This window comes from Temnothorax americanus, unplaced genomic scaffold (assembly GCF_048541705.1).
Source record: "Temnothorax americanus isolate GAGA-0224 unplaced genomic scaffold, ASM4854170v1 Scaffold14, whole genome shotgun sequence".
Taxonomy (NCBI): domain Eukaryota; kingdom Metazoa; phylum Arthropoda; class Insecta; order Hymenoptera; family Formicidae; genus Temnothorax; species Temnothorax americanus.
Window position 1 is genome coordinate 4,166,304 of NW_027509275.1, and position 22,402 is coordinate 4,188,705.

General features: G+C 44.4%; 6 protein-coding genes across 18 annotated transcripts; 3 read left to right on the forward strand and 3 right to left on the reverse strand.

The window, feature by feature from the left end:
* Positions 1-149: 149 nt before the first annotated feature.
* On the forward strand, positions 150-1,882 carry LOC143894669 (nuclear autoantigen Sp-100). The gene is made up of 4 exons (XM_077401162.1): positions 150-402; positions 494-564; positions 774-1,119; positions 1,231-1,882. The coding sequence occupies exons 1-4, from the start codon at positions 304-306 to the stop codon at positions 1,339-1,341; spliced, it is 627 nt and encodes a 208-aa protein (XP_077257288.1). The 5' UTR covers positions 150-303; the 3' UTR covers positions 1,342-1,882.
* Positions 1,689-4,177, reverse strand: LOC143894668 (hydroxyacylglutathione hydrolase, mitochondrial-like). Of its 5 annotated transcripts, none has more exons than XM_077401157.1 (5): positions 4,150-4,177; positions 3,003-3,112; positions 2,416-2,773; positions 2,224-2,327; positions 1,689-2,156 (listed from the first exon to the last, which is right to left on the reverse strand). In XM_077401157.1, the coding sequence occupies exons 1-5, from the start codon at positions 4,160-4,162 to the stop codon at positions 1,884-1,886; spliced, it is 858 nt and encodes a 285-aa protein (XP_077257283.1). In that variant the 5' UTR covers positions 4,163-4,177; the 3' UTR covers positions 1,689-1,883. The 5 variants fall into 5 exon arrangements, with proteins under 5 accessions (XP_077257283.1, XP_077257285.1, XP_077257284.1 ...); XM_077401159.1 differs by lacking the exon at positions 4,150-4,177 and adding an exon at positions 3,774-3,914; XM_077401158.1 differs by lacking the exon at positions 4,150-4,177 and adding an exon at positions 3,632-3,772.
* On the forward strand, positions 3,661-7,762 carry LOC143894664 (ATP-dependent DNA helicase Q1). Of its 3 annotated transcripts, none has more exons than XM_077401148.1 (3): positions 3,661-3,805; positions 4,144-4,285; positions 4,595-7,762. In XM_077401148.1, the coding sequence occupies exons 2-3, from the start codon at positions 4,213-4,215 to the stop codon at positions 6,334-6,336; spliced, it is 1,815 nt and encodes a 604-aa protein (XP_077257274.1). In that variant the 5' UTR covers positions 3,661-3,805; positions 4,144-4,212; the 3' UTR covers positions 6,337-7,762. The 3 variants fall into 3 exon arrangements, with proteins under 3 accessions (XP_077257274.1, XP_077257273.1, XP_077257271.1); XM_077401147.1 differs by lacking the exon at positions 3,661-3,805 and adding an exon at positions 3,816-3,953; XM_077401145.1 differs by lacking the exon at positions 3,661-3,805 and adding an exon at positions 3,934-4,020.
* On the forward strand, positions 6,574-12,185 carry Tbc1d16 (TBC1 domain family member 16). Its single transcript, XM_077401144.1, has 6 exons — positions 6,574-7,770; positions 7,860-8,768; positions 8,868-9,207; positions 9,358-9,783; positions 9,919-10,212; positions 10,331-12,185. The coding sequence occupies exons 2-6, from the start codon at positions 7,934-7,936 to the stop codon at positions 10,713-10,715; spliced, it is 2,280 nt and encodes a 759-aa protein (XP_077257270.1). The 5' UTR covers positions 6,574-7,770; positions 7,860-7,933; the 3' UTR covers positions 10,716-12,185.
* On the reverse strand, positions 12,176-15,993 carry LOC143894665 (transmembrane protein 104 homolog). Of its 6 annotated transcripts, XR_013256138.1 has the most exons (8): positions 15,322-15,682; positions 15,044-15,165; positions 14,876-14,960; positions 14,302-14,676; positions 13,983-14,160; positions 13,570-13,791; positions 13,185-13,399; positions 12,883-13,022 (listed from the first exon to the last, which is right to left on the reverse strand). XR_013256138.1 is itself a non-coding variant. In XM_077401152.1 (7 exons), the coding sequence occupies exons 3-7, from the start codon at positions 14,927-14,929 to the stop codon at positions 12,893-12,895; spliced, it is 1,344 nt and encodes a 447-aa protein (XP_077257278.1). In that variant the 5' UTR covers positions 14,930-14,960; positions 15,044-15,165; positions 15,875-15,993; the 3' UTR covers positions 12,176-12,892. The 6 variants fall into 6 exon arrangements, 5 of the variants coding, with proteins under 5 accessions (XP_077257278.1, XP_077257275.1, XP_077257277.1 ...); XM_077401152.1 differs by lacking the exon at positions 15,322-15,682 and adding an exon at positions 15,875-15,993 and having other exon boundaries at positions 12,176-13,022; positions 13,185-13,791; XM_077401149.1 differs by having other exon boundaries at positions 12,176-13,022; positions 13,185-13,791; positions 15,322-15,683.
* An 850-nt stretch (positions 15,994-16,843) lies between these two features.
* Positions 16,844-21,595, reverse strand: LOC143894666 (actin-5C). 2 transcript variants are annotated; one of them, XM_077401154.1, is made up of 2 exons: positions 21,409-21,595; positions 16,844-19,156 (listed from the first exon to the last, which is right to left on the reverse strand). In XM_077401154.1, the coding sequence occupies exon 2, from the start codon at positions 19,135-19,137 to the stop codon at positions 18,007-18,009; it is 1,131 nt and encodes a 376-aa protein (XP_077257280.1). In that variant the 5' UTR covers positions 19,138-19,156; positions 21,409-21,595; the 3' UTR covers positions 16,844-18,006. The 2 variants fall into 2 exon arrangements, with proteins under 2 accessions (XP_077257280.1, XP_077257281.1); XM_077401155.1 differs by lacking the exon at positions 21,409-21,595 and adding an exon at positions 20,316-20,474.
* Between the last annotated feature and the right edge of the window lie 807 nt (positions 21,596-22,402).

Sequence of the window (22,402 nt, forward strand, 5' to 3'; positions counted from 1 at the left end):
ATCTAGGGACGTTGTCTCAGGCAAAACGCAAAAGGCTGATTGGCTGATATATCGACATGTCCAGCCACTCGTTCCTCACCATTCTCATTGGTCAATCATCTTCATGCGCAAGAGCTGGCAAGCGGCGAGAGCACACCTTTTCTTTATCGCACCGTGGCAGGAGCAGGAGCGCCTTGCCTTGAAATTGCTTGAAATGTGGTGTTTATATTACGGTGTAAAGTGTTTGTAGTTAACTAGCAACTGGTTTTTCTCTCTTCGTTTCTCTTACGCGCGTGTTTCGTTGTAAATTATTTCATATTTACGATGTCCGATGAGTCCGAATATGACGTGGAGCCAGAAGAGCTTGATATTTACAAGAGAAAATACCAATTACTGTTGGAGAGATGCGAAGTCTTACAACAGGTTAAGTCTCTCCCTTCTGGAACGAAGTCATTATCGACGGTTTTTATTTATTTTTTTTTCTTCAAACTACATAGTATTCTTTAAACGATAGGAAAATGAAAGATTGGTCTACAGAATCCAGAAAGTAAGAAAGCTTCTTCGACGAACAAGGAAAGAGAAAAAGTTAGTTTCGCAGGCAGGTTAAGTTAGATTAGTTTGTTCGATGGTCAAAAGGCTACGGTCAACGTGACGCTACAAATGCTTTGGAGCGTTCTTCTTCTCTTTCTTCATTGAAAGAAAAGAGAAGAGGAACGCTTCGAATCATTCGTAGCGCCACGTTGACCGTAGCCAAAGAATCCGCATGTTTTCGTCGTCTGTGTCATTGATCGTAGATTCTTGATCGATCGATTGGATCGACATGGAGATCGTTGGCGGGAAGCTCCGATGGGTGTGCTCGAAGAGAACAGTGTGTTTCAAACGACTCCAAAGTCAGAGAAAGGAGGGAAAGGTATCTCTCACGGTGCTAAAGAGGAGAAACCCAGAAAAGGAACGAAGAGAAAGGGTGCGAAAGCTGATCCAAACGCACCGAAGAGACCCGCTAATCCTTTCTTTCAATTTTGTCAAGAGCAAAGACCTCGTGTGATGGAACGTTTAGCTGGAGAACCAGAGCCTAGTAAACAAGAACTTACTAGGCAACTCGCAACTACTTGGAAGTCTCTCAGCTCTGAGGATAAAAAAGTAAAATTTAACGTTACGTACTTGACTGACGTCGACTTTGATATATCTTTTGCATTCTCACTTTCCGCTATTCAGTCAAGTACATTGTTGATACCTTGTATCGCGTTTCAGGTATATTACGACATGTATGAGAGATCCAAGGAGAAATATGTTGCCGAGATGCAAATATATAATAAGAAGACTGAAGATGCGCCATGTCAAATGTCACTAAATGTAACGTAATATTTAGCTGTAATGGATATAGATTACGAAGGATTTATCTTAGATCAAAGCTTTGCAAGGCTGGCACGATAGTAAAATTAGAGGAACCACTTTTATGGCCGTTTATAGGTAGCCTCGTGTATCTCTTCTCGATTCGCGAGTATGTCTATCGCGAATGTACGAGTAAATACGCATATCGATTGATACAAATAGATGTCGAAAGCGAGACCAAGAAGTTGAGATAATTTGGAAATTTTGACGCAGCGATAGGGTTGTACAGTGTCGCGAACATAAGAGAAGTAAAATTCTAATTGGAATTCATAAAATTGAATAAGCGACAAATTAATGAGAAAAAATTAAGCATAAAGTCTGGGTATATATATATTTTTTTTAGAATATAATTATAGGATGCGTTATATATATATATTATATCATACGTGCGAGCGCGACAGAATTTCGATATTCATTTAACCACCTTCTGTATGTTTTACATTTTAAATTCATATCAACATCAGCAATGTAAATACTTGATAAATATAAAAAGGAAGACGTTTTGTCGAGAGTCAAGCTTTAAAGTTGTCCTTTTCGCGTCTTAGGTACGACATTGTCTGAACGGGATCATTTTGTTGCGCGTGTTTCACGACGGACGATTCGTGCACTCTCATGAACGGATTTGTCAGCTTTTCGTCTTTAATAGTGCTAGGCACCGTTGGAAGATTATTAGCACGTTGAGTATGGACCAAATCTAATTTTTGTCGAATTGCCAGATTCTCGGGTTCCACGTGTAAGCCGAACTTGAGGTTGTTGGCTGTATATTCGTGTCCGCAATACACCTTCTGCAAGGTATAAACGTTTGAGAACCAATTTGGCCCATTGTAATTTGGCTCGAGTGGTTCTACCTACCGTCTCTTCGGGTAAAGAGCCTAGAATTTCGACGAGTGCCTCATACATTTGATTTGCGGTACCCTCGAAAAATCTCCCACAGCCTCCGGCGAAGAGCGTATCTCCTTTTAAATGGGTTAAACATCTGTTTATTATATTTGGTATACTTGCTATTTGAGTATTTTCTCTTTGTCATACTCTCTTTAGCTTTACCTGTGAACACGGATGGTGGATGTTCTCCTCTTCCTTCTCCTTCTCCCGTAATGTAGTAACAAACGTGCCCACGCGTATGGCAAGGTGTCGCGAGACACTTGACCGACAGATTGCCAATGTTGAACGTATCGTTGTGCGTAATTTTACAATTAATGGCTTCTATTCTGTCATCCCCGCCATATATCGCGAGATCAGCGAAGCTTTTCGATAGTTTAGCATTTCCTCCGGCATGATCCCAATGATGATGAGTAGTTAAAACCTTCGTCAGTTTGACATCATTTTGTCGAACGGCTGTAATTACGGCTTCTGGATCGACAGGATCTACGACGGCAGCCTCCTTCGTTGCTTCATCGATAATCTTGCACAAAGTTCCAAACAAAAATTATATACGATACTAAAAGGAGGAAGTAAGAGAAAGGTATTTTTGAAACATTTTTTTGTAAATATTTTACGTGAGAGTTATACATCTTGCCTGTGTAAGATACAGGAGGGGGTGTACAAAGAATTGTGTATATACATTTCTCGACATTATTCAGGCTGGTTGGATGATCGTAGGAACGTTTTAGGATAAACAGCGGCATACGTACCAAGTACATGTAATTGTCTCGAAGCGCTGGTAATATTTGTACTTTCATGTTGGAATGATCCACCGTTGCGCTTAGACTGTGCGATCTGCCGTTGAAAGAAACGCTCTTTGCTGAAACGTTTAAAGAAAAGTACAAAGTGTAACTTAAATATGTATGTAGTATTAGTATACATCGCGCGATTCTTTTAAACGACAAGCGTGATTTATCTACATTCTACAACGTGCTCCGATAAGTGTGAAAATATTAATATTAATGATTAAGATGTAGAATGAGAAAAACAAGTGGTAGAGATAGATAAATTAAAGAAAACAACGATGTATAACGCGGCAATGTAAGGCTGGAGTAACCACTGGTGGCGAGAATGACACAGCGATAAGATAGAGAGAGCTATGAATGATAGCGCGATACAACAAGATAATAACGATATATGACGAACGGACAAATGTATAAAACGTACCCCTGAAATACATAGACGTGAGTTTATTCTCGAGCCATGTTGGGCACACACGTAGTGCAACTTGACGAAACATGATGACAAAAGCAAAAAAAAGAAAAAACTATGTGTTTCATTTATTTTGTGCGTACAAAGCTTCTCGCCCCCCTCGCTAATTGCTATACTTTCTACTTGCCTGATGACATATCTGTGTATAACAACTAACCAGTCCTGACGAGATATACTTATCGTGGAAGAAAAGAGAGAGAGAGAGAGAGAGAGAGACGTGCGCGCGATGGAGCTGATAAAAAAAACAGCTGATCATTCCCCATACTCACTACCTAGCGGCCGCCTTGTTGTCGATCGGTCGGTACGTATACATATGTATGTATGTGTGTGTAGTACAGCTGATAACAGCCAGCACCTATGCGCTAAATACTATCCCACCAACCAAGGTATTATCGGATTCGATGCATCCGATATAAGTGTTGCGGTAGTCGTCAGTTTACAGTTGGAGGGTAGGTACTATACATAACGAGACCGGTGCAAGCCAATGATCGCGTAGTTAGGTTAGGTATAAAGTAGGTTAGGATCTCACACACACACGTGTAACGTAAAAATATGTACATACGATGCATGCATATAAACCTATCATAGCCAAGCTACAAGCTATACTTAATAATAATCGTTTTATGTTCACAAATACAGTTCTACCTTCGCGATTCATTATATTTCGTAATTCTCGATATTCAACGGCAAGAGATATAATCGATCGAAATGTCTAATAGCGACACGACAAGAGACATGATTATTACGCTGGACGACGAGGAATGCGAGAATGAATGTCAAGGTTGGTTCTATGTAATATATCGTAGATCGTAGATATTGTAACGATTCTAAAATTTCATTCTCCATTTTTTACTTTCGCAATTTGCAAGAGAAGAAATAACTAAACTCATTGCGGTCACGAGTATGGAAAAGCGTTGTTAATTAATTTCAATCTCGAAACGCGACTCGCCTGGATCGGCAGGCAGGATAAGCATACTGCCACTTTCTAGCGGTAGCTTCAGCAAAATAGAGTATAGAGTCGTTTATTTAACTTAATTCTTTGTCAATGAGAATTAGTACGAGTACTGAGAACTTGTCGAAAAAATTTCAGTTACGGAGGACGACGAGATAGCTGCTATTGATTACGAGCTACAACAAGTAGAGAACGAGTTGCGGAAGTTGCAAGATCGTAAAAAGTTGTTGACGCAACGCAAAGACAAGTTGCGCGACGATGCTCTTTTAAAGAAAAGTTTTTCCCTGTCCAAGAGAAATTGGGGCAATGAAGACTTTGCTTGGTCCGCAAGGCTCGCGAAAGCGTTAAAGGACGTATTCGAGATAGAGAAACTACGAGAGTTACAGTTACCGACTATGAATGCGACCATGTCCAAGGAAGATGTTATATTGATCATGCCTACGGGTGGTGGGAAGAGTTTATGTTACCAATTGCCGGCTGTGATCAGTGAAGGCGTAACGGTGGTTGTTTCACCATTGATATCTTTGATGGAGGACCAGCTGCACGGATTGCGTAAACTCGATATAAAAGCCAACATGCTGTGCGCAAAGGCTGATAAGGAGAGCGTCAAGACGATTATGACGGCCCTGGTGGATAAAAGCTCCCCTCTCAAACTGATTTACGTGACGCCGGAATACATGGCCAAGTCCAATCGCTTCATGAGCAAGCTGCAAAAAGCATACGAGTTGGGGCATCTAGAACGGTTTGCGATCGACGAGGTGCATTGTTGCAGTCAGTGGGGTCACGATTTCAGGCCCGACTACAAGTTTTTGGGAGTACTAAAATCCATGTTCCCAGGAATACCGATTCTAGGTCTCACCGCGACGGCTCCGGCTAAGATCATCGTAGACGTGCAGAAAATGCTGGACATCAGTGGTTGTCTAGTTTTACGAGCCTCGTTCAATAGGCCCAATTTATATTACGAGGTTCGTCGCAAACCGGCGGACAAAGAGACGTGCCTCGCGATGATAGAGAATCTGTTGAAGAATCGATTTAGCGGCAAGTCAGGTATAATTTACACGACTACGATTAAAGATGCGGAACAATTGACGACCGATTTGAGAGACAGAGGTATCAAAGTCGGATGCTACCACGCGATGCTCGAAGCCAAATACCGATCAGAAGTCTATTCGAAATGGATGTCGGGCAAGTATCAAGCGGTAGTCGCCACTATCGCTTTCGGATTGGGCATCGACAAGCCGGACGTGCGCGTCGTGATTCATCATTGCGTTTCAAAGTCGATGGAGAATTTTTATCAAGAAAGTGGTCGAGCGGGAAGAGATGGCAAGAAGTCGGTGTGTCTCGTGCTCTATAGATTAGCGGACGTATTTAAATTGAGTACCATGGTATTTCAAGATAAAGTCGGACTGCGGAACTTGTACAAGGTAGTGGAGTATTGTTTGGATCAAACGTCCTGTAGACGGAGTTTAATAGCGACGCACTTTGAAGAAAATTGGAAAGGAGACGACTGCGCCGAGATGTGTGATCATTGTAGAAAACCTAGCGTTAGAAAGCAGATGGACATAGTGCGATATTGCAAACACGTGTATCAAATTATGACTAAAGCCGTGCAAAACCAAGTACGATTAACCGCATTGAAGCTCATAGACGCTTGGTACGGTAAAGGCGTCTCGTCGTTACGAGTATCTAACGTGCCCGTGCCAAATTTTGCGAGAGAAACCGCGGAAGCTATCGTAGGGCATTTGCTTATAAACGGTTATCTGCAAGAGGACTTTCATTTTTCAGCATATTCTACGATATCGTATCTTAAACGCGGACCTAAGTCAGGACTGGTTCTTAGCAACGATCACAAGATACTCTTTAACTATGAACTTTGCTAATTTTGCCAATCGTAAGCGTTGCAGCATACAGCATGGAAACGATGGATCACGGGTGGTTTTTTTCCATGATACGTTTGGTATATATTTTCTCTCTCTCTCTCTCTCTCTCTTTCCCCCCTCTTCCTCCCCCTCTCTCTCTCTTTCTCTCTTTCGAACAAGTGTTGACACAAAACTATATCGTGCATTTACATTACTTGAAAAATTACATTATAAATACATCAAACCAATAAAATTTACGTAATTAAAAAATTTTCTGAATTAATGAAATAAAATGATTGAGATTCGTTGTAATTCTCTACAATTGATGTGACTTGATAGATCAGCTTCGAATAAAAAAAAGAGAGAAAGAAAGAAGTTATATGTATATGGGAGAAAAGTTGTCTCGATCAAAGATGAATAAACGCGAAACACGTGTGATGCGCACAGTTTTGTGCGTTACGGTATTATGAAAACGGTGAATAATCGATAAAAATGGCCTATGAGGCTTATGAGAGAGAAATGTATAGCGAAATGTCAGCGGGTCGAGTAGTAGGAGGGGCGGTAGGTTCCACGATCAAACACAAGTATTGATCTAGGATAAGGAGGATACCCCCCCGCGTTTCTCGTATACATCCGTTGCTGAGTTAAGCTCTTTGTTCCCGTCATCGTATAATCAGATGTGTATGCATGTTGGAAGATCAAGCCGAAATGGAAAACTTGTAGAGAAGCAAGTAAATCTGCGTCTGGAGATTTTAGCGGATTTCATCGAAATCGACGTACTTGCGCGGTAGCGGCCAAGCCAAGCGGCGTCGACGGCGACGGCGACGGCGCTCGCGCACTAAGCAGTGACGCTTGAACATCAGCGATTTAGAAGCAGAGACGTTGATTGCTGGTGCGGATGATCTCAATTTTACTTATGCACCACGAGAAAATGTTTCAGCGGTACTAATTCGATCGAGATATCGGGAGTTTTCGAGAATATCCATCCTCTTCGGTGAAGAATGGCAGAGTCTTACGATTCGGGGCCGAAGTACACGGCTACGTTATCGTAGAATAGAATTCAGAACTCGGCAACGGGATGCGCACGTTACCACGATGCGAATACGCATTGTCGACGTTCCCCCGTATGTAATGAGGCTAATCGAGAGGCGATAACGCCGTCGCGTGCGTAAGTATAAGCACGCGTGTATCGTACGCTACGCGGAAGGCGGAAGGAGCAGAAAGGAGACTACAAGTCGGTTCATCGTGGACTCTCTGAGGCGAGTCCATCCGAGAGATCCGGTGCTTTTTATTCGATTATGCTCACCCTCCGTCCTACGTTCATCGCCGATTGGCTCCGTTCGATTGCAACGACGATATGGCCCGCGATTTCAGAATCTCGTGAACGAGGATAGCCCGGACCGGACTCCGGACTGTCTGGAACTCTTGCAGAGGCAAAAGAGTCGAATCTCGCGAGTAAGTGTAAACAACTAAATTTTACTAAATTTTAACCAACATTTTTCTCGCTGAATACTTGTACGTGTAGTGTCTCTTTTATTTTACAGCAAAAATTAACGGCGTAACGGAGTAATTGTCTCATCTTCTCGTCAGCAATCTCTCGACGACGTCGACGACGACGATGCCTCTCCCAAACATTTTGAGAAAAGCGAGCAGCTACATTCTTGGCGAATGCGGCCAAGACAACCGTCGCGTCATTTATCAGGACGGTGAGGCATTGTTCTGCAAAAACAACGTCTGCGTGCACCCTCCTACGTTAATGAGACAGCACGCCGACGTGGTGCATCATCCTGGATATATGACTATAACTTGCAAGCTGAACAAAAATTCGAATTTGCCGACTTTGCACCTAAGTTGGATACCCAACAGCACATTGCGCAAGCATCCCACCGCGTTGGAGAATCTGAGTGCCAGGAACGCTGCCGCGCATCGCGACGACGATCCAATCTCTCCGCGTTCCCGAATCTCCGACAAGACACGCAGCGGCGATTCCCTCAACGTTTCGGACGTGAGACACGAGCTGGAGAATGAAAATGAGAACGAGAATGAAAATGAAAACGACGGCGAGAACGATAACGGAAATGGAAAACTAGATGTGTGCTTGGAGGCGAAGGAGCCCGTCGACTGCGGAGACTGTGAACGCGTCTGCTCCGGTTCCGGCTACCGTTACGGCTATAATTTGCTACGCCGTCGAGACCCAGGCACGATTGGTCGCGAAGATGAAAATGCCAAGACTGTCGAGACCGAGACCGAGACCGAGACTGAGATCGAGGCCGAGAAACGTCCGAATCCGACGTCAGTAGGTTCGAGCAATGAGAAGGAGCGGGACTTTAACAACGACGCCAGGAGCATCGACGAGGAGCCACGCTTCTCGCTTCGCGACGATACGAGCATCAAGAGTCGCAGCTTGTCGTTAACGTCGACGTGTAGCTTGTCAATCTCGGTACCTACCGACAGTACGTAGAAACGATTTTTGAATATAACTCGGCCATCAGCCGACCCATATTCGCGTATGATTAATGATACTAGCAATGACGTTGTTATTTGTATTGTAGCGGAAGAAATGCCGTCGTGGATGAGGTCTCCGGAGCTCTTAGCGCTACAGCACAATCTTGTCTTTCCCGAGAGCGCGACCGCGTCACCAGTGACGCTACGTAGAGCGCATCGATGTAGAAGATTCTCGGTGGATCTCAGCGAGATGCGATCCTTGAGGCTGTTTTTCGCCGATCCTGCTTGCACCTGCGGTCAGCTGGTCGTGGCGAGCAGAGAGAGCCAGTACAAGATCTTGCATTTCCATCACGGCGGCTTAGATCGGCTAGCCGCCACTCTACATCAATGGCATCAATTGCTTTATCCGCGTTTAAGCACGGATACGGAGGAGACTCTGCCGTACAGGTCAGGCATAATTAGATCTGGATAAATTGCATAAAATACAAAAAATTGCATCGCGCATTTTCGCTTTCTCTGTCGCATAACGATTTATGTCGTGATATTTACGTCGCGTTGCGATACAACCGTGACGCGTATATGTTGTACGTTGCGCAGGCATTTTATGGTATGCCGGCCGGAAGTAAGCCGGGACGAGTTGCATCCCGAGGAAGGTCAAGTGCCGATGATCACGTCGTTAGCTTGGAAAGATTTGTTGAATGAACGGGGCCAGGTGGAGGATGACCTTGCTCTTCGTAAGGGAATATTTTTCGGGGGTTTGGAACCGGCACTACGAAAGATCGTTTGGCCCTTCCTATTGCACTGTTATTCTTATCAAAGCACGTACGAGGATAGAGAGCAGATCGACGCCATTAGGCGGCAAGAGTACGAGGAGATACAGAAGCGCAGACTGAGTATGAATCCGGAGCAAGCCGAGCATTTCTGGCGAAACGTGGTGTGCATAGTGGAGAAAGATGTTGTCCGCACGGATAGAGCTAACCCGTATTACGCCGGTGAGGGTAATCCCAACGTCGAAGTAATGAAGTGAGTATCGAGACGAGTTGCTCCAGAGTGCCTCTCTCTTCCCCCATCCCCGAATTTACAATATTGCGTGGATCGTATCACCTGTGTCATTACTTATTTGTCATTCTCTCCTTTTCTCCCGTTTTTTTCACGCAGGAACATTTTACTCAACTACGCGGTATACAATTGCCGCTTGGGTTACACTCAAGGAATGTCCGATCTCCTAGCTCCATTACTAGCCGAACTCAACTCTGAAATCGAGGCCTTCTGGTGTTTCGCGGGTTTGATGCAAAGATCGGTAGCCGTGTGCACTCCGACCGATACAGATATGGACAGAAATCTGTGTTATCTTCGAGAATTAGTAAGAATTATGGTACCAGATTTTTATGCGCATCTTCAAAATCACGCGGATGCCTTGGAACTTCTATTTTGTCATCGGTGGATACTCTTGTACGTAGTCGTACAACTGTGTGTGCACACACGTACAATATATGCGTAACAGCAGAAACTACACTTGTAGACTTCATATAGCTTTATATATATCTGGCTCACTTTTCTCTCGTTGCAGATGCTTGAAAAGAGAATTTCCGACCGAGACAGCGTTGCTCATGTGGGAAGCCTGCTGGGTCAATTACTTAACAGATCATTTCCACTTATTTCTTTGCCTCGCTATAATGTGCGTTTACGCGGACGACGTAATCGCCCAAGATCTCCGAACGGACGAAATGTTGTTGCATTTCAGTTCATTGGCCATGTATATGGACGGAAACGTTATACTTCGAAAGGCACGTGGCCTGCTTCATCATTTCCGTCAGCTTGTGCGCTTACCTTGCACATTGGCCGGACTATGCCGACAATGTGGTCCAGGAATGTGGGACAGCGCGCACGATCCGGTAATAGAGTGCGTGGGTCACGAGGATACACACTGTCCTTATTTAAATAATTACGAGTAACCTAGTCTAATTTGTAGAAAGAAGGGAGGGAGGGGGAGAGAGAGAAAGAGAGAGAGAGAGAGAGAGAGCTCATCAGTATTACTTGACATACGAATTAACTCGTTTCGTCGAATTGTTAGATTAAATAAGTCTTTGATCTCTTTACACGGATTTTTTTTACAATAAACTCTGATCAACAGTCTATGAAGGATTTCCTGCAAAAATTAACATTTACAAAGTGTATCGAGTCTAGCCATTATGCTCTCTGAGATCTACATGCGATTAAATTTGGTTGTTACACATGCGACGATACGTGATATGCATCTTTGTTCTTGTATAAGCTATTCGAGCACTTTTTCAATTGACCAAAAAGAAAAAGTGAGACAAAAATATATCGCTCGTGTTAATTACCTATGTTATACATACCTACGTTACACATTGTTATCTCGTGATTTAAGCTAATGCCGAGACCAAAGACATATCTCAAAATCTAATTTCAAATCAAGTTCACTGTCAGTTAAAAAGTAAATTTACGAGACTTTGACAACGTTGTGTATCAACAGATAAACATCTGGAGTATTCGCAATGTTAAAGACTGACGAATGAAAGAAAAGGATAATTATAATAGTACAAGCTAATGTTCGAATGTACCCAGTGTTGGAATAGGGAGATGTGTGTCATCTAATCTCACTGCGATACCAGCTTGCAATCTAGTAGGGAGCTCGAAAGCAAAAAGAGAAATCAAATCGTACAAGTGCACGAAAATGCTATTTATTGTAAATATGTACCCGAATCGTGCAGGGTATAAATCAATAACATGTATTCTCACTCCAAAGTGTTCACTTATGTTCGTACACATACGACACATTCTCGTACGCGTATGCGGTAATTCCACATACGTAAAAAACAACAAGAACAGTACAACTTTTTTTAATTTTCTTTTAGAATGATTGCAACGCGCCAACTTTTTGTTTTTATTATTGAAAATTGATCAAACATGTAATTTTTTACCAAGTGCACAATTACACCTATACTATGGTCCTTTTACGAAATTTATTCGAAAACAAATCATTATTACGATAAACTAACTTCACCGAGCAATTCTAAATGAATAAGAGTATCGAGATTCATCCTTTGTTTATTTTAATATTATTACTATAATCCGTTGTCACACAGATATACGTAAAGATAACATTGCTTCATCATATTCAAGATTTTACAGATACTGTGCCTATGTAACAAGGGCAATGTAATGTATTCCACGCAAATTTACTCGATCAGGGACATTAAATTTTGTCGAAAATAGCTTTTATCGCGCTTTAATCGTGCTATCTGGTATCGTTGAAATCTTGAAGAGATATCTATCTGTGTTAAGGTCTGTGCTACGCAGATCTCAATTTCAAATAAATGTAAGAATGTAGAAATGCGCGCGCGTGTGCGTGTGTGTGTGCATATTGGTGCGAATAAATCGATAGAGAGACTTGTGTACAATCAACTATTTATTATTATCCGTTTTAATTGCTTTTGGAATATATACACATGTATATAACACCCGCAACACCACACTTGCACAGGTACACAGATGTGGCGGACATGCTGCGAATACCTTTTTGGCAGTTTCATACGTATCTTGTACAAAAATATAATCTTAAAAAAAAACATCTTAATATCATACCTTTTTGCTATCTCGTCGCTACCATACATTATTTTATTATAAATACACAAACACATGAGGGATTACCTTAACATATAAAAAAAAAGTTTTTAAATATAAAGACGCAGGTTCGTTAGAATCTCCATACGATAAAGAAATCACGCATATCTGTCCCGGCGACTCCCGGGACAACTCTACAAAAGTAAAATATATGTACGTATAAAGATAAACATTTGTTTTTTCTACAAATCTCTACATTGCTATATCCTCGATATTAAACTTATTCGATATTTTACTTGTACCGAAGTATTGTCGGTTTGTCACACGTACGTATGAGTGTATCCTGCCACAAATAACGATCACCTTACACCTTACACTTATCGGTATCTCATGTTGGGGAAGATTCCACAGGCTCGCGAATCAGTCGCGTTACAGTACAGCATCATCGCTCTCATCCCGGGCTTATTTAGTCGTCGTTATTCGGTTCGCGTGCGGGGTTCAATACCGCGATACAATCGACAATATCGATCGACCAATTGCTGCTTTAATGCGTGATTCTGCGGTCCATCCACTGATCCATACATTGTTTTGCTGTTGATAAGTTTTGTAACGTATCAATGAAGATGCATAGTCGCCTTTCACAAACATCCTGCATATTTTGTCTCTGATGGAGCCTACAGTACAAAAATCAAAATCTCTTTCGATTACGATATATATATATATAATTTTCATTTTGTTATTGACTGATCCAAGATTGTAAATGCACTTGTATGAAATTGACCGACACTAAAATCATACAAGTAATAGCCCATACCACAACGAAAGCTAACCAATACCTGCCCGAGAAGGGACTTGCAAAATTATTAATAACCCCGAGGCCGATGACCTTGTTGGTCTTTTTCCTAGCGTAATAAACCAGGAACGTAGGTATTAAATACTGTATTCCTGCTCCAGCGTACGAGCCTGTGATTCCAATTAATATCGATAGATCTTTGGTAGTCATCGCGATCAGGTACGGCGGTACTACTGCCAAGATGGGGAAGACGAGTTTCTGAAGACATAAAGTGTAAAATGTATCCTCTTTTAAAAAAAGTGATTGCAAATTATTTCGGAGGGTAATCGCTATAATGGGAAAACTGGTACTCAGAGTAAATACTGGGAAAAGTGCTAGGAAATATTCCATAAGGAGCATAAAAATATTGTCACTCTTGGAACAATCACCCAAACCGCGTGGTCCGAAATCCAAGGTATAAAGATCATCCAAACGCTCAAAGGCAAAGATGCCAGTTAGAGCCAATAATAAATAAAAGAGAGCGATTAGGGTGTAATCGAGAGCTAGAAATCGATTTAGTTTAGACTTGTTCGCTATTGGCGCTACCAAAGCCGGTAACGAATGATGACACATGAAGGAGTAAACGCAAGCACCGAAAAGACTGGGAATCCCTAAAATGACGATTAACAGTATTACTTTCTTAAACTTTTTTTACGTTAATTATTCGCTGAGTAATTACAGTTAAAAAATGGGCAATAATTTACTGACAAAAAGTGATGCCCTAAATTTTTTTAGCAGTGTATTTAGCAATCGGCAATCATGTAAATAAACGATGTATTCATTAGTCAATCTTATAGCTTACCGGCTAAACTCGCGACAGGTGGATTGCCACGAGCGCCGTGTACAAAGAGATTTTTTAAAGCGTACACGATCATTATAGTGAACGCGAGCCATCGCATTACAGAAGTCAGTAGTTGAAGATACTTGGTCTTTTGGACGTTGAAAAATACAAACGGGCCCAATAATAATACAAACACGGTCTGTGAAAGTAGAAACAAAGCAACAATCAATATCACTAATAGTCACTTTGACGCTTTAATCTCGCAAAATTGAAAGTGCCAAAATATGTGCGTGTGCGAATATTAAAAGCAGTGAAATTTTTTTACAAACCGGAGACGTACCAGGAATATTCTATATGCATCCAGTCGATTAAACGCAGGACCTTCCCAGCAAAGCTCAGTATCTGGTACAGTGTCGTTGCACGTAAAATTTTGTGGCAAATAAGTGCAGGCGACATCGGCTATTGACTTTGCGACCGCTGCACCATAAATGCTTAAATCTCCATATAGATATATGGCGAAACACAAGTAGAATAGGGTAATGCCAAATCTATTGAAAAAAATGGATGCCATCTGGCCCATCTCTATTTTATCCCGAATCACATAATATCTACAAGTCATATCCAAACGATCTGGACTAGTCGAGAGAGAAGCTACCAACGGAGTGTCCTCCGAATCTGAATTGGAAGGACCAGATTCGCCTACCGTCCGCAAGACCTGAAAAGTATTTCAATTTGCAGTATTACAAGGTGACGCCGCGCCACGCACGTATCGCCAATCAAATGTGTCTTTAGCTATCGTTACCTTGCCATTACCTTTACCTGCATCTTTTTCTAAAATTGTCTCTGTAGAACGCTCGTCAAACGACTGTCTTTTATAGAAAGCTAGCAAGTAAAACAAGTTGGAAAACACTTACTCGTTTTCGATGCTGGATATGCCTCCACGTAACGATAGCATTGGCAGATGCCATTGCTTCTATGACAAATGTAACCGTGATGAAACTATACGAAAGAAGAAATTCAGAGGCGTGAGACGAAACAAGCTTGGATGTAAACGATGGAAAAAGTTGCTTCTGCGTATGTACCTGATAAACGCTAACACCAAAATAACGCTTAATCCAAGTGCCCATCCTGCTCGACTGAATACAGCGGGTAAAGTCAAAGCGCCTGTTCCAACGATGAGATTGAAGACGTACACGAGCCCGACCTACGATGGAGATCCCTTTGAACGAACACTCAAATCGTCAAATCCACTGTTTACTTATGTTAGGTTAACTGAGGTTATGGTCAGTAAGTTGGCGAGCCGTCAATCGCGAAACGGAGCACGGAGACGATTCAAGCCCGACTTTTCCTTAATCCTTACCCATGTTGGATACTGATCGCCAACGTTCTGTTCGGGCATCTCTCTCGAGTCGAGCCAGCTCTAAACTCTAAACTCGCAGATCGTATCTGATTGCGATTTGCGATTTTAGAGGATGTTGCGTCGCGTGGTCGCGTCGCGCGTCACTCGCGTCGCGTGTCGCGTCGCCGTCGCGTCTCGTCTCCTCTCTCTCTCTCACAGTCACACGTGCGAAGTGCGAATGCAAATCGCACGGACAAACGGAAAAAAGGATAATCACCGATTTAACGTTTCATACTTTTGCGTTGACGATGACGCGACTGTAAAGCCCGCTGCCCAGTCTACTTCGCAGTTCGCGAAACGCAAGACACACGCACAGTCTGCGTGTCAATCTAACCTCTCTGTGTATACAGGTTATATTGACATGTGTGCGTGTATCTTGCGTTTCGCGAACACCGCGAGTAGGCCGGGCTTAACACGGAAATGCTGACATGCGGCACCCACGTGCTTCATTCCCCAAATCAATCAAATAAATAATAAATATATATATATGTATGTGCGTATAGTATGCGCTTACCAAGACAATTTTCTCCCTTTCAAACTTTCAACTCGAGTTCAGTTGAAAATTTTCATCGTCGAGTTTTCGTTGCGGAGCAAGCACGGAGCACCAATCGACCGATCGTGACACGCCTATATTTTCGCTTAAATGATCGATAATCGTTGATACATATAATTGAATAATCATATTCCAATTTGAATTTTCACTACCTACTTTCAAGAGACAAAAAAACCATGCTGCACCTGATCTAGACGTGGAACAAAGCTTATTGTTAGATCTCGACTCGCGATTATTTTAATCCATCATTTTTAGTTTTTCATTATTCCCTCGTTTCTTTTCCGTGGAACTGTGAGCTACAGTCTTTCGCTTAATCTATTATATCTATATGTATTATATGTATATATATAACTTTTTACACTTTTATCTCTTTCCGTTTTTTATTAAATAATTCTGAAACTCGGAGTTTCAAATTTATATAAACAGGCAAGGTTCTTTACAGGCTCGCTCAATATAATTTGTTACAAGGTGTCTCAATCTCCCCAAAGATTATTATAATGACGGATTTTTTGATCAATTCGTGATCTTTCTTTAGCAAAAATATCAATGTGCAGATAACTTTCGAGTTATAAGCGATCAAAAAAGGGAAAAAGAACTTTTTTTAAGCAAACTGATAGTGAGCTTCGATAATTCCAAGTATGCATACAATACCACGGTCTTCCGACAGTTCAGGGGAAGAGAGAATAAAATTTCAATTTGCATCACACCATCACAAGAATGTATATATGCATATATGTGTATGCGTGCGCGTGTGTATATCAATATGAAAAATGTGTAAAGAGCAACATATTGAACGAGGAAAAGATAATACGAGGATACGGGAGTTTATATAATTAGCAGTCAATATATACTAGTTGCAAAGGGTCGAAATGTCTAAGAGAGTGAGGACGAACGGGGACAATTTCAAAAGAGACACAAATCACAATCATGTGTTTTTCAGACTTTTATTTTATAATCCCATAAGTCTAAAGTAGTCTTTAAGATGTGTACGTGTGTGTGAATGTCTTGCGCAATACAATGGGAATAAATTATAATACTTTGGCTACGCTTACGGGGTCGAAACCGTGGTGCCCTTTTTCCGTTTGTTTGAGCGAACGTTGGTAAGACTTTTCCGGATCAGCGGTTTACCCCATCGTGTAAAAAAAAAAAGAAAAAAGAAAAAAGACAAAAAAGCCATATTTTTTCCCTCAACGATAGGCAAATTATAATAGAAAACAGGTAAGAGAAGTCGGAGGCTTGTCTCTCTGCGCGGAATGACGTACAACGTATGTTGAGCTTCGACACGCAAGCATCTCTTAAAAACACCACGCATTGATCGGAATGCATCGACGTTGATCGCCATCGTGTGTCCGTCGTCTCTGTCCGCGGGAAGAGTAACCGACGATCTTTCTCGCGAAACAGAAACCTCGGAGTTATCCGCGTATAACCGTTTCTCGCTCGAATTCTTGAAGAAAAGTGGCAATCGAGGTTTACGCGTACGACGTTTACGGGGGAGTGACGAGTCAAACGGAAAAGAAGCGTTCCGCTCTCGCGTCGAGAGAAGGATGTGTCTCGCGAGGAATGTTTAGCTAATTGCTACCGACTTGCTGGACACAAAGTTGTTGAAATATATTATACAAAGGACTCGATATAAGACAAGGTAGAAAAAGGTATTTGGGAATCGGGGCACAATGTTTAAGATCGTTATATCGAATCGATGGAAAATTATCGCGTTTAAACGAGCAAGAACGAGCCGTCGATTTATATTGGGTTGCCGCCGAGACCGAGGAACAATCGCGGGAGGAGGGCGAGATACATCGTAAGCTCCTCTCCCTCCCTCCCTCCCTCCCCCCTCTCTCTCTCTCCTCTCGTTTAATCGGACGCGTTTACCTCACTCGCGTATCTTAAACACGTACATCCGAATTGAAAGAAGCTACCTTTGGCCCCGGAGAAACCAAAGGACAATCGTCGCGGAAGTTGATGTTACGTCCGCCTGCGAAACGAGACAAAAGCCTCTCTCTTTCTCTCTCTCTCTCTCTGTCTCTCTCTCTCTCTCTCTCATTTCTCAAAGTCTCAGGGATCGGGAAATGATAATATTGCGATCGAGAACGCGTTTAGAAGCACTTCCTGTGGACGATGGAGGGTCCGGACTCGTCGTACTCCTGCTTCGAGATCCACATCTGTTGGAAAGTGGAGAGCGAGGCGAGAATCGATCCACCGATCCATACGGAGTACTTCCTCTCGGGTGGGGCGATAATCTTAATCTTCATGGTAGACGGAGCTAAGGCAGTGATCTCCTTTTGCATCCTATCGGCTATGCCGGGGTACATGGTGGTACCGCCAGACAAAACGGTGTTGGCGTACAGGTCCTTGCGGATGTCGACGTCGCACTTCATGATCGAGTTATACGTGGTCTCGTGAATGCCGCAAGCTTCCATGCCTAGGAACGAGGGTTGGAAGAGAGCCTCGGGGCAACGGAATCGTTCGTTACCTATGGTGATGACTTGACCGTCGGGAAGCTCGTAGCTCTTCTCCAAACTGGAGGAAGAGGCTGCCGTGGCCATTTCCTGCTCAAAGTCCAGCGCAACGTAGCAAAGTTTCTCCTTGATGTCGCGAACAATTTCTCGTTCGGCCGTGGTCGTGAAGGAATATCCTCTCTCGGTGAGGATCTTCATGAGATAATCGGTCAAGTCGCGGCCGGCCAAATCCAAGCGGAGGATAGCGTGCGGCAGAGCGTATCCCTCGTAGATCGGTACGGTATGGGAGACGCCATCGCCCGAGTCCAACACGATACCGGTGGTGCGGCCAGAAGCGTACAGCGACAGAACGGCCTGGATCGCCACGTACATGGCGGGAGTGTTGAACGTCTCGAACATGATCTGCGTCATCTTTTCGCGATTAGCCTTGGGATTCAAGGGTGCCTCGGTGAGAAGAACCGGATGTTCCTCCGGTGCTACTCGCAGCTCGTTGTAGAACGTGTGATGCCAGATCTTCTCCATGTCGTCCCAGTTGGTAACGATACCGTGCTCGATCGGGTACTTGAGCGTTAGGATACCTCTCTTGGACTGGGCCTCGTCACCGACGTAAGAATCCTTCTGTCCCATACCAACCATGACACCCTGGTGGCGCGGCCTGCCGACGATCGAGGGGAAGACGGCGCGGGGAGCGTCGTCCCCGGCGAAGCCAGCCTTGCACATACCGGATCCATTGTCGACCACGAGCGCGGCAACTTCTTCGTCGCACATGTTTGCTCTCTCGATTTATCTGCAAAGGAAAAATTACGCGAAGCGTTACAAGCGTACGCGGAAGCGAATACCTTTCTTTTTTTTGCTCGCGAGTCGTCGATCACATACCTACGTCGAATCAATGAAATAACGAAATTTAAATTAAAATACGGCTATAAATTTATACTCTTTGCCCCGTTTTATCGCGCTTCAGAGATATTTCCGACGGTCGAAGAAGCACGCGGCACGCGCAATCTCGGATTGCATCGCTTTTCTAGAAAGAAAGAAAGAAAAAAAACCCAGAAACACGTTTTCGTTGAAAGGCTTACGAAAAAGTATATATATATATCGAGGAAAGCCGGTGGTCAGTACGAGTAGTACAACTCGCTCTCGAAACACGTTCAAGATGTGGCGTCGAGAGGACACGCCAATAAAGGTAAGTACGCTTCGCAAAGACCGTATATTACACGAGTTTAATCAGCCGGCAAGCTGCTTCGCTCCGATCGGTCAATCTACAACCGTCAATCGTATCCCCAACCGGCAACCGAGCCCGCAACTCGTAGCGCGATTACGCACGGCTTTAAGAACGACATGGCGAGGCAACGCGACCAAGAGCCTTCGAGCAGATCCGAGATGCGAGAGAGCAACGTTATCGTTAATCATCGGGACCGCACCCTGCCCTGTGCCCCACCCTACCGTGCCCTACCCCGTCCCGTGCCGCTCCACTCCGCCCTTTCGCGGCAGCCGACGCCGACGAGACGAACGGCAAACTACAAACTACCCGCGTCGTCTCGATCGAACGAAATTTTACAAATTTAGAGCCGGTTTCTATCGCTGCATCGAACGCGCGTACATCCTTGGATCGTCTTTCGCGACGCATTTTTGACGGTGCAGCGACCTAATCGTTATACCAATCGTGCGTCACGCGAATCCACGATTAAACGTCTCTTCGCACATCGAAATACTTTCGAAGCGCTTTAAGCCCACGCGCACCACCCGATTGAAACGCACATTCGCCAAGTTTTTGTCGTTCGCACTTCGTACGATATCCGGCAGTATTGTCGTCGCGCGCACTTTCTCGTCGAGCAATTCCCGTTTCTTCGTTGCGATTAACGCGCTAATCCCAGATATCGCTATCGCTACACCTCGCGCTTCGACTTCGACTTACGTTTCGCGTAAAAAAAATTCAAGTTACGTACAGAAGCTTCAAGCAGCGACACTGCCGCACCGTCGAACGATCCAGCACCAAACGCAGAGTCGCAGAGCGTAGTCAACGATCGGCTCGCGGTGTATTATACGAACGGATACACGTACGTTGTTCCTCGGCCCCACCGCGCTCCGACAAGTCGACGCTCGGCCAACAAGGGTGGGACACCCTCGACCAATCCTAGCTTTCTTTACCATATATGGAAGTACTCTGACACAGAGGGGTTTCCGCAGCTTCCCCCACCCCCGCCCCGCCCGACTCGACTCGACTCGACCCGTTGTCTCGCGTCCCTCCTCTCTCCCCCCCCACCCAACGTCACTACCACTACCTCGCTTCACCTCATCTCCTCACCTCGTCACCTCCTCGCCACGCGTCATCCGGCGCGACGACGAGCCGGTATCGGTGACGAGCGATTCCACGTTACGTCTATCCGTTAAATTAATCGTCAAACTCTGCGGATTTCACGATCGAATCTGTAAAACCGAGCGCGAGTCGATCAGTCCGGTCTGCTGATATTCGTTCGACGATTTCACTGGGCTGCGTCGCGCAAAATTGTCATCCTTACCGCGATCTCTTCCGGCGCTTCGATATCGCGGTGAATCGATCGATTCGATCGAGCACACGTGTACAAATATGCGCGTTAAATTTTACGCGAGCGTCGTAGGTCAGTAACGAACGCTACCGCGCGTCGTCGTTGCTATTAATAAGGCACCGCCATCGCCATCGCCATCGCCATCCCGCCGCGACGCAACCACCTGCACGTCTACAACCACTTGACATCGACAACCTGTCGAGTGTTTCGACGTTACGCGACTGCAATAACGCGACTCGTGGGCGAGAAAGCCGGCGCGGCGCGAACTAGGAAGCGCGGCGCGTTCGGAAGATCCGAGAAAAGAGCAAATCGATTTGACCACGCGCTCGTTACTTACGTTCGAAGCGATACTCTCTGCGTTTTCCACGTTAAAACCAAACAACGTTGCGGCACCCACCCACCGAGAACGAAAAAGTAACGCGGAGCGATGCGTGCCCGCGTACGTGACATGTGACCGGCTACCGACGGTCAACCTGTCAAAGCTGGTACTTACCTCTTTCTTGGCACGCTGTTAAAAACAGTGTTTACGAGCGATCGAATCTCGGATCGGAGGAGAGTGCTGATCGAATATGCCAGCGGCAAGAGAACGAACACCGTGCAGCACCGCGAACGCTGTAAGCTGTGAGCGAGATCGTCCGGCCGAACAAGCGTGAGCCGTGAGTGAGTGAGCCGGTATCGCGCGCGCCGCTCCGCTCCGCTCCCGGCTCCGCGCACGTCGCGTCGCGTGGACTCGTCCAAAGGTGTGGTCGGCGTGCAACGTGCAACGTACGCGACGTCCGAAGTCCGAACGCGTCTGACTCTCGATATTTTTACCGACTCGATTCTCGTCATTTCCGATGGCCTTGTATTATCCGAATTTGAAGCGTCATCTCTCGAGCTCGAGCTCGAGAGAAATGTCACGCGCTGTCGCTGTCGCAGTCGCAGTCGCATTCGCATTTCGTATCGGTAATTGGTATTCGATCGCGTCTCGGGACACAGGGTATACGGTATATACGGTAATACGGTACGTATGTGTGTACGTACGTACGTATACGTACGTGCCGATCTACCGTGATACCCCTCGTCGCGCAATCGACTCGTCCATCCAGCTTCTCCCACCGCGCGGATTCACAGCTCTTGCCATATATGGGCATAAAACGAAAGCAACGCGCCGATTGGTCCGTCGGCCGGCTAGCGGCTAGATATTCTCCAAATGCCGTTTCAAATCGTACGATGCGGAGAGCGTGTCTCTTGGAAACATACATACCAGCGTAAAGACTCGCTTTAAGATTAACTGTCGCAGCTACCTGCCTGCCTGCGTAAACCCGCGAACTCGTGCGTATGCACATACGTACACATACGTACGAGTACGTGACATTTATACGTATATATGTTGGCGGGCGATAGTATTCCCTTGAAATATTTCCAAATAGATTATTGTAAAAGCGCGTTTAGGGAGAAAGACAGGGAAAGAGAGAGAGAGAGGAAGAATAAAAAAAATTGAATAC

Coding starts and splice junctions, on each gene's coding strand:
- LOC143894666 (XM_077401154.1), bottom strand. CDS start 19,137: ATGTGCGACGAAGAAGTTGCCGCGCTCGTGGTCGACAATGGATCCGGT.
- LOC143894664 (XM_077401148.1), top strand. CDS start 4,213: ATGTCTAATAGCGACACGACAAGAGACATGATTATTACGCTGGACGAC. Junction 4,286..4,594: donor ATGCGAGAATGAATGTCAAG/GTTGGTTCTATG, acceptor AAAAAATTTCAG/TTACGGAGGACGACGAGATA.
- Tbc1d16 (XM_077401144.1), top strand. CDS start 7,934: ATGCCTCTCCCAAACATTTTGAGAAAAGCGAGCAGCTACATTCTTGGC. Junction 8,769..8,867: donor AATCTCGGTACCTACCGACA/GTACGTAGAAAC, acceptor TTTGTATTGTAG/CGGAAGAAATGCCGTCGTGG. Junction 9,208..9,357: donor GAGGAGACTCTGCCGTACAG/GTCAGGCATAAT, acceptor TACGTTGCGCAG/GCATTTTATGGTATGCCGGC.
- LOC143894668 (XM_077401156.1), bottom strand. CDS start 3,532: ATGTTTCGTCAAGTTGCACTACGTGTGTGCCCAACATGGCTCGAGAAT. Junction 2,774..3,002: donor GAGACAATTACATGTACTTG/GTACGTATGCCG, acceptor ACTTTGTGCAAG/ATTATCGATGAAGCAACGAA. Junction 2,328..2,415: donor TCCACCATCCGTGTTCACAG/GTAAAGCTAAAG, acceptor CCCATTTAAAAG/GAGATACGCTCTTCGCCGGA.
- LOC143894665 (XM_077401149.1), bottom strand. CDS start 15,360: ATGCCCGAACAGAACGTTGGCGATCAGTATCCAACATGG. Junction 14,677..14,875: donor ATATCCAGCATCGAAAACGA/GTAAGTGTTTTC, acceptor AATACTTTTCAG/GTCTTGCGGACGGTAGGCGA. Junction 14,161..14,301: donor ATGCATATAGAATATTCCTG/GTACGTCTCCGG, acceptor CTACTTTCACAG/ACCGTGTTTGTATTATTATT.
- LOC143894669 (XM_077401162.1), top strand. CDS start 304: ATGTCCGATGAGTCCGAATATGACGTGGAGCCAGAAGAGCTTGATATT. Junction 565..773: donor CGAACAAGGAAAGAGAAAAA/GTTAGTTTCGCA, acceptor CATTGATCGTAG/ATTCTTGATCGATCGATTGG. Junction 1,120..1,230: donor TCAGCTCTGAGGATAAAAAA/GTAAAATTTAAC, acceptor ATCGCGTTTCAG/GTATATTACGACATGTATGA.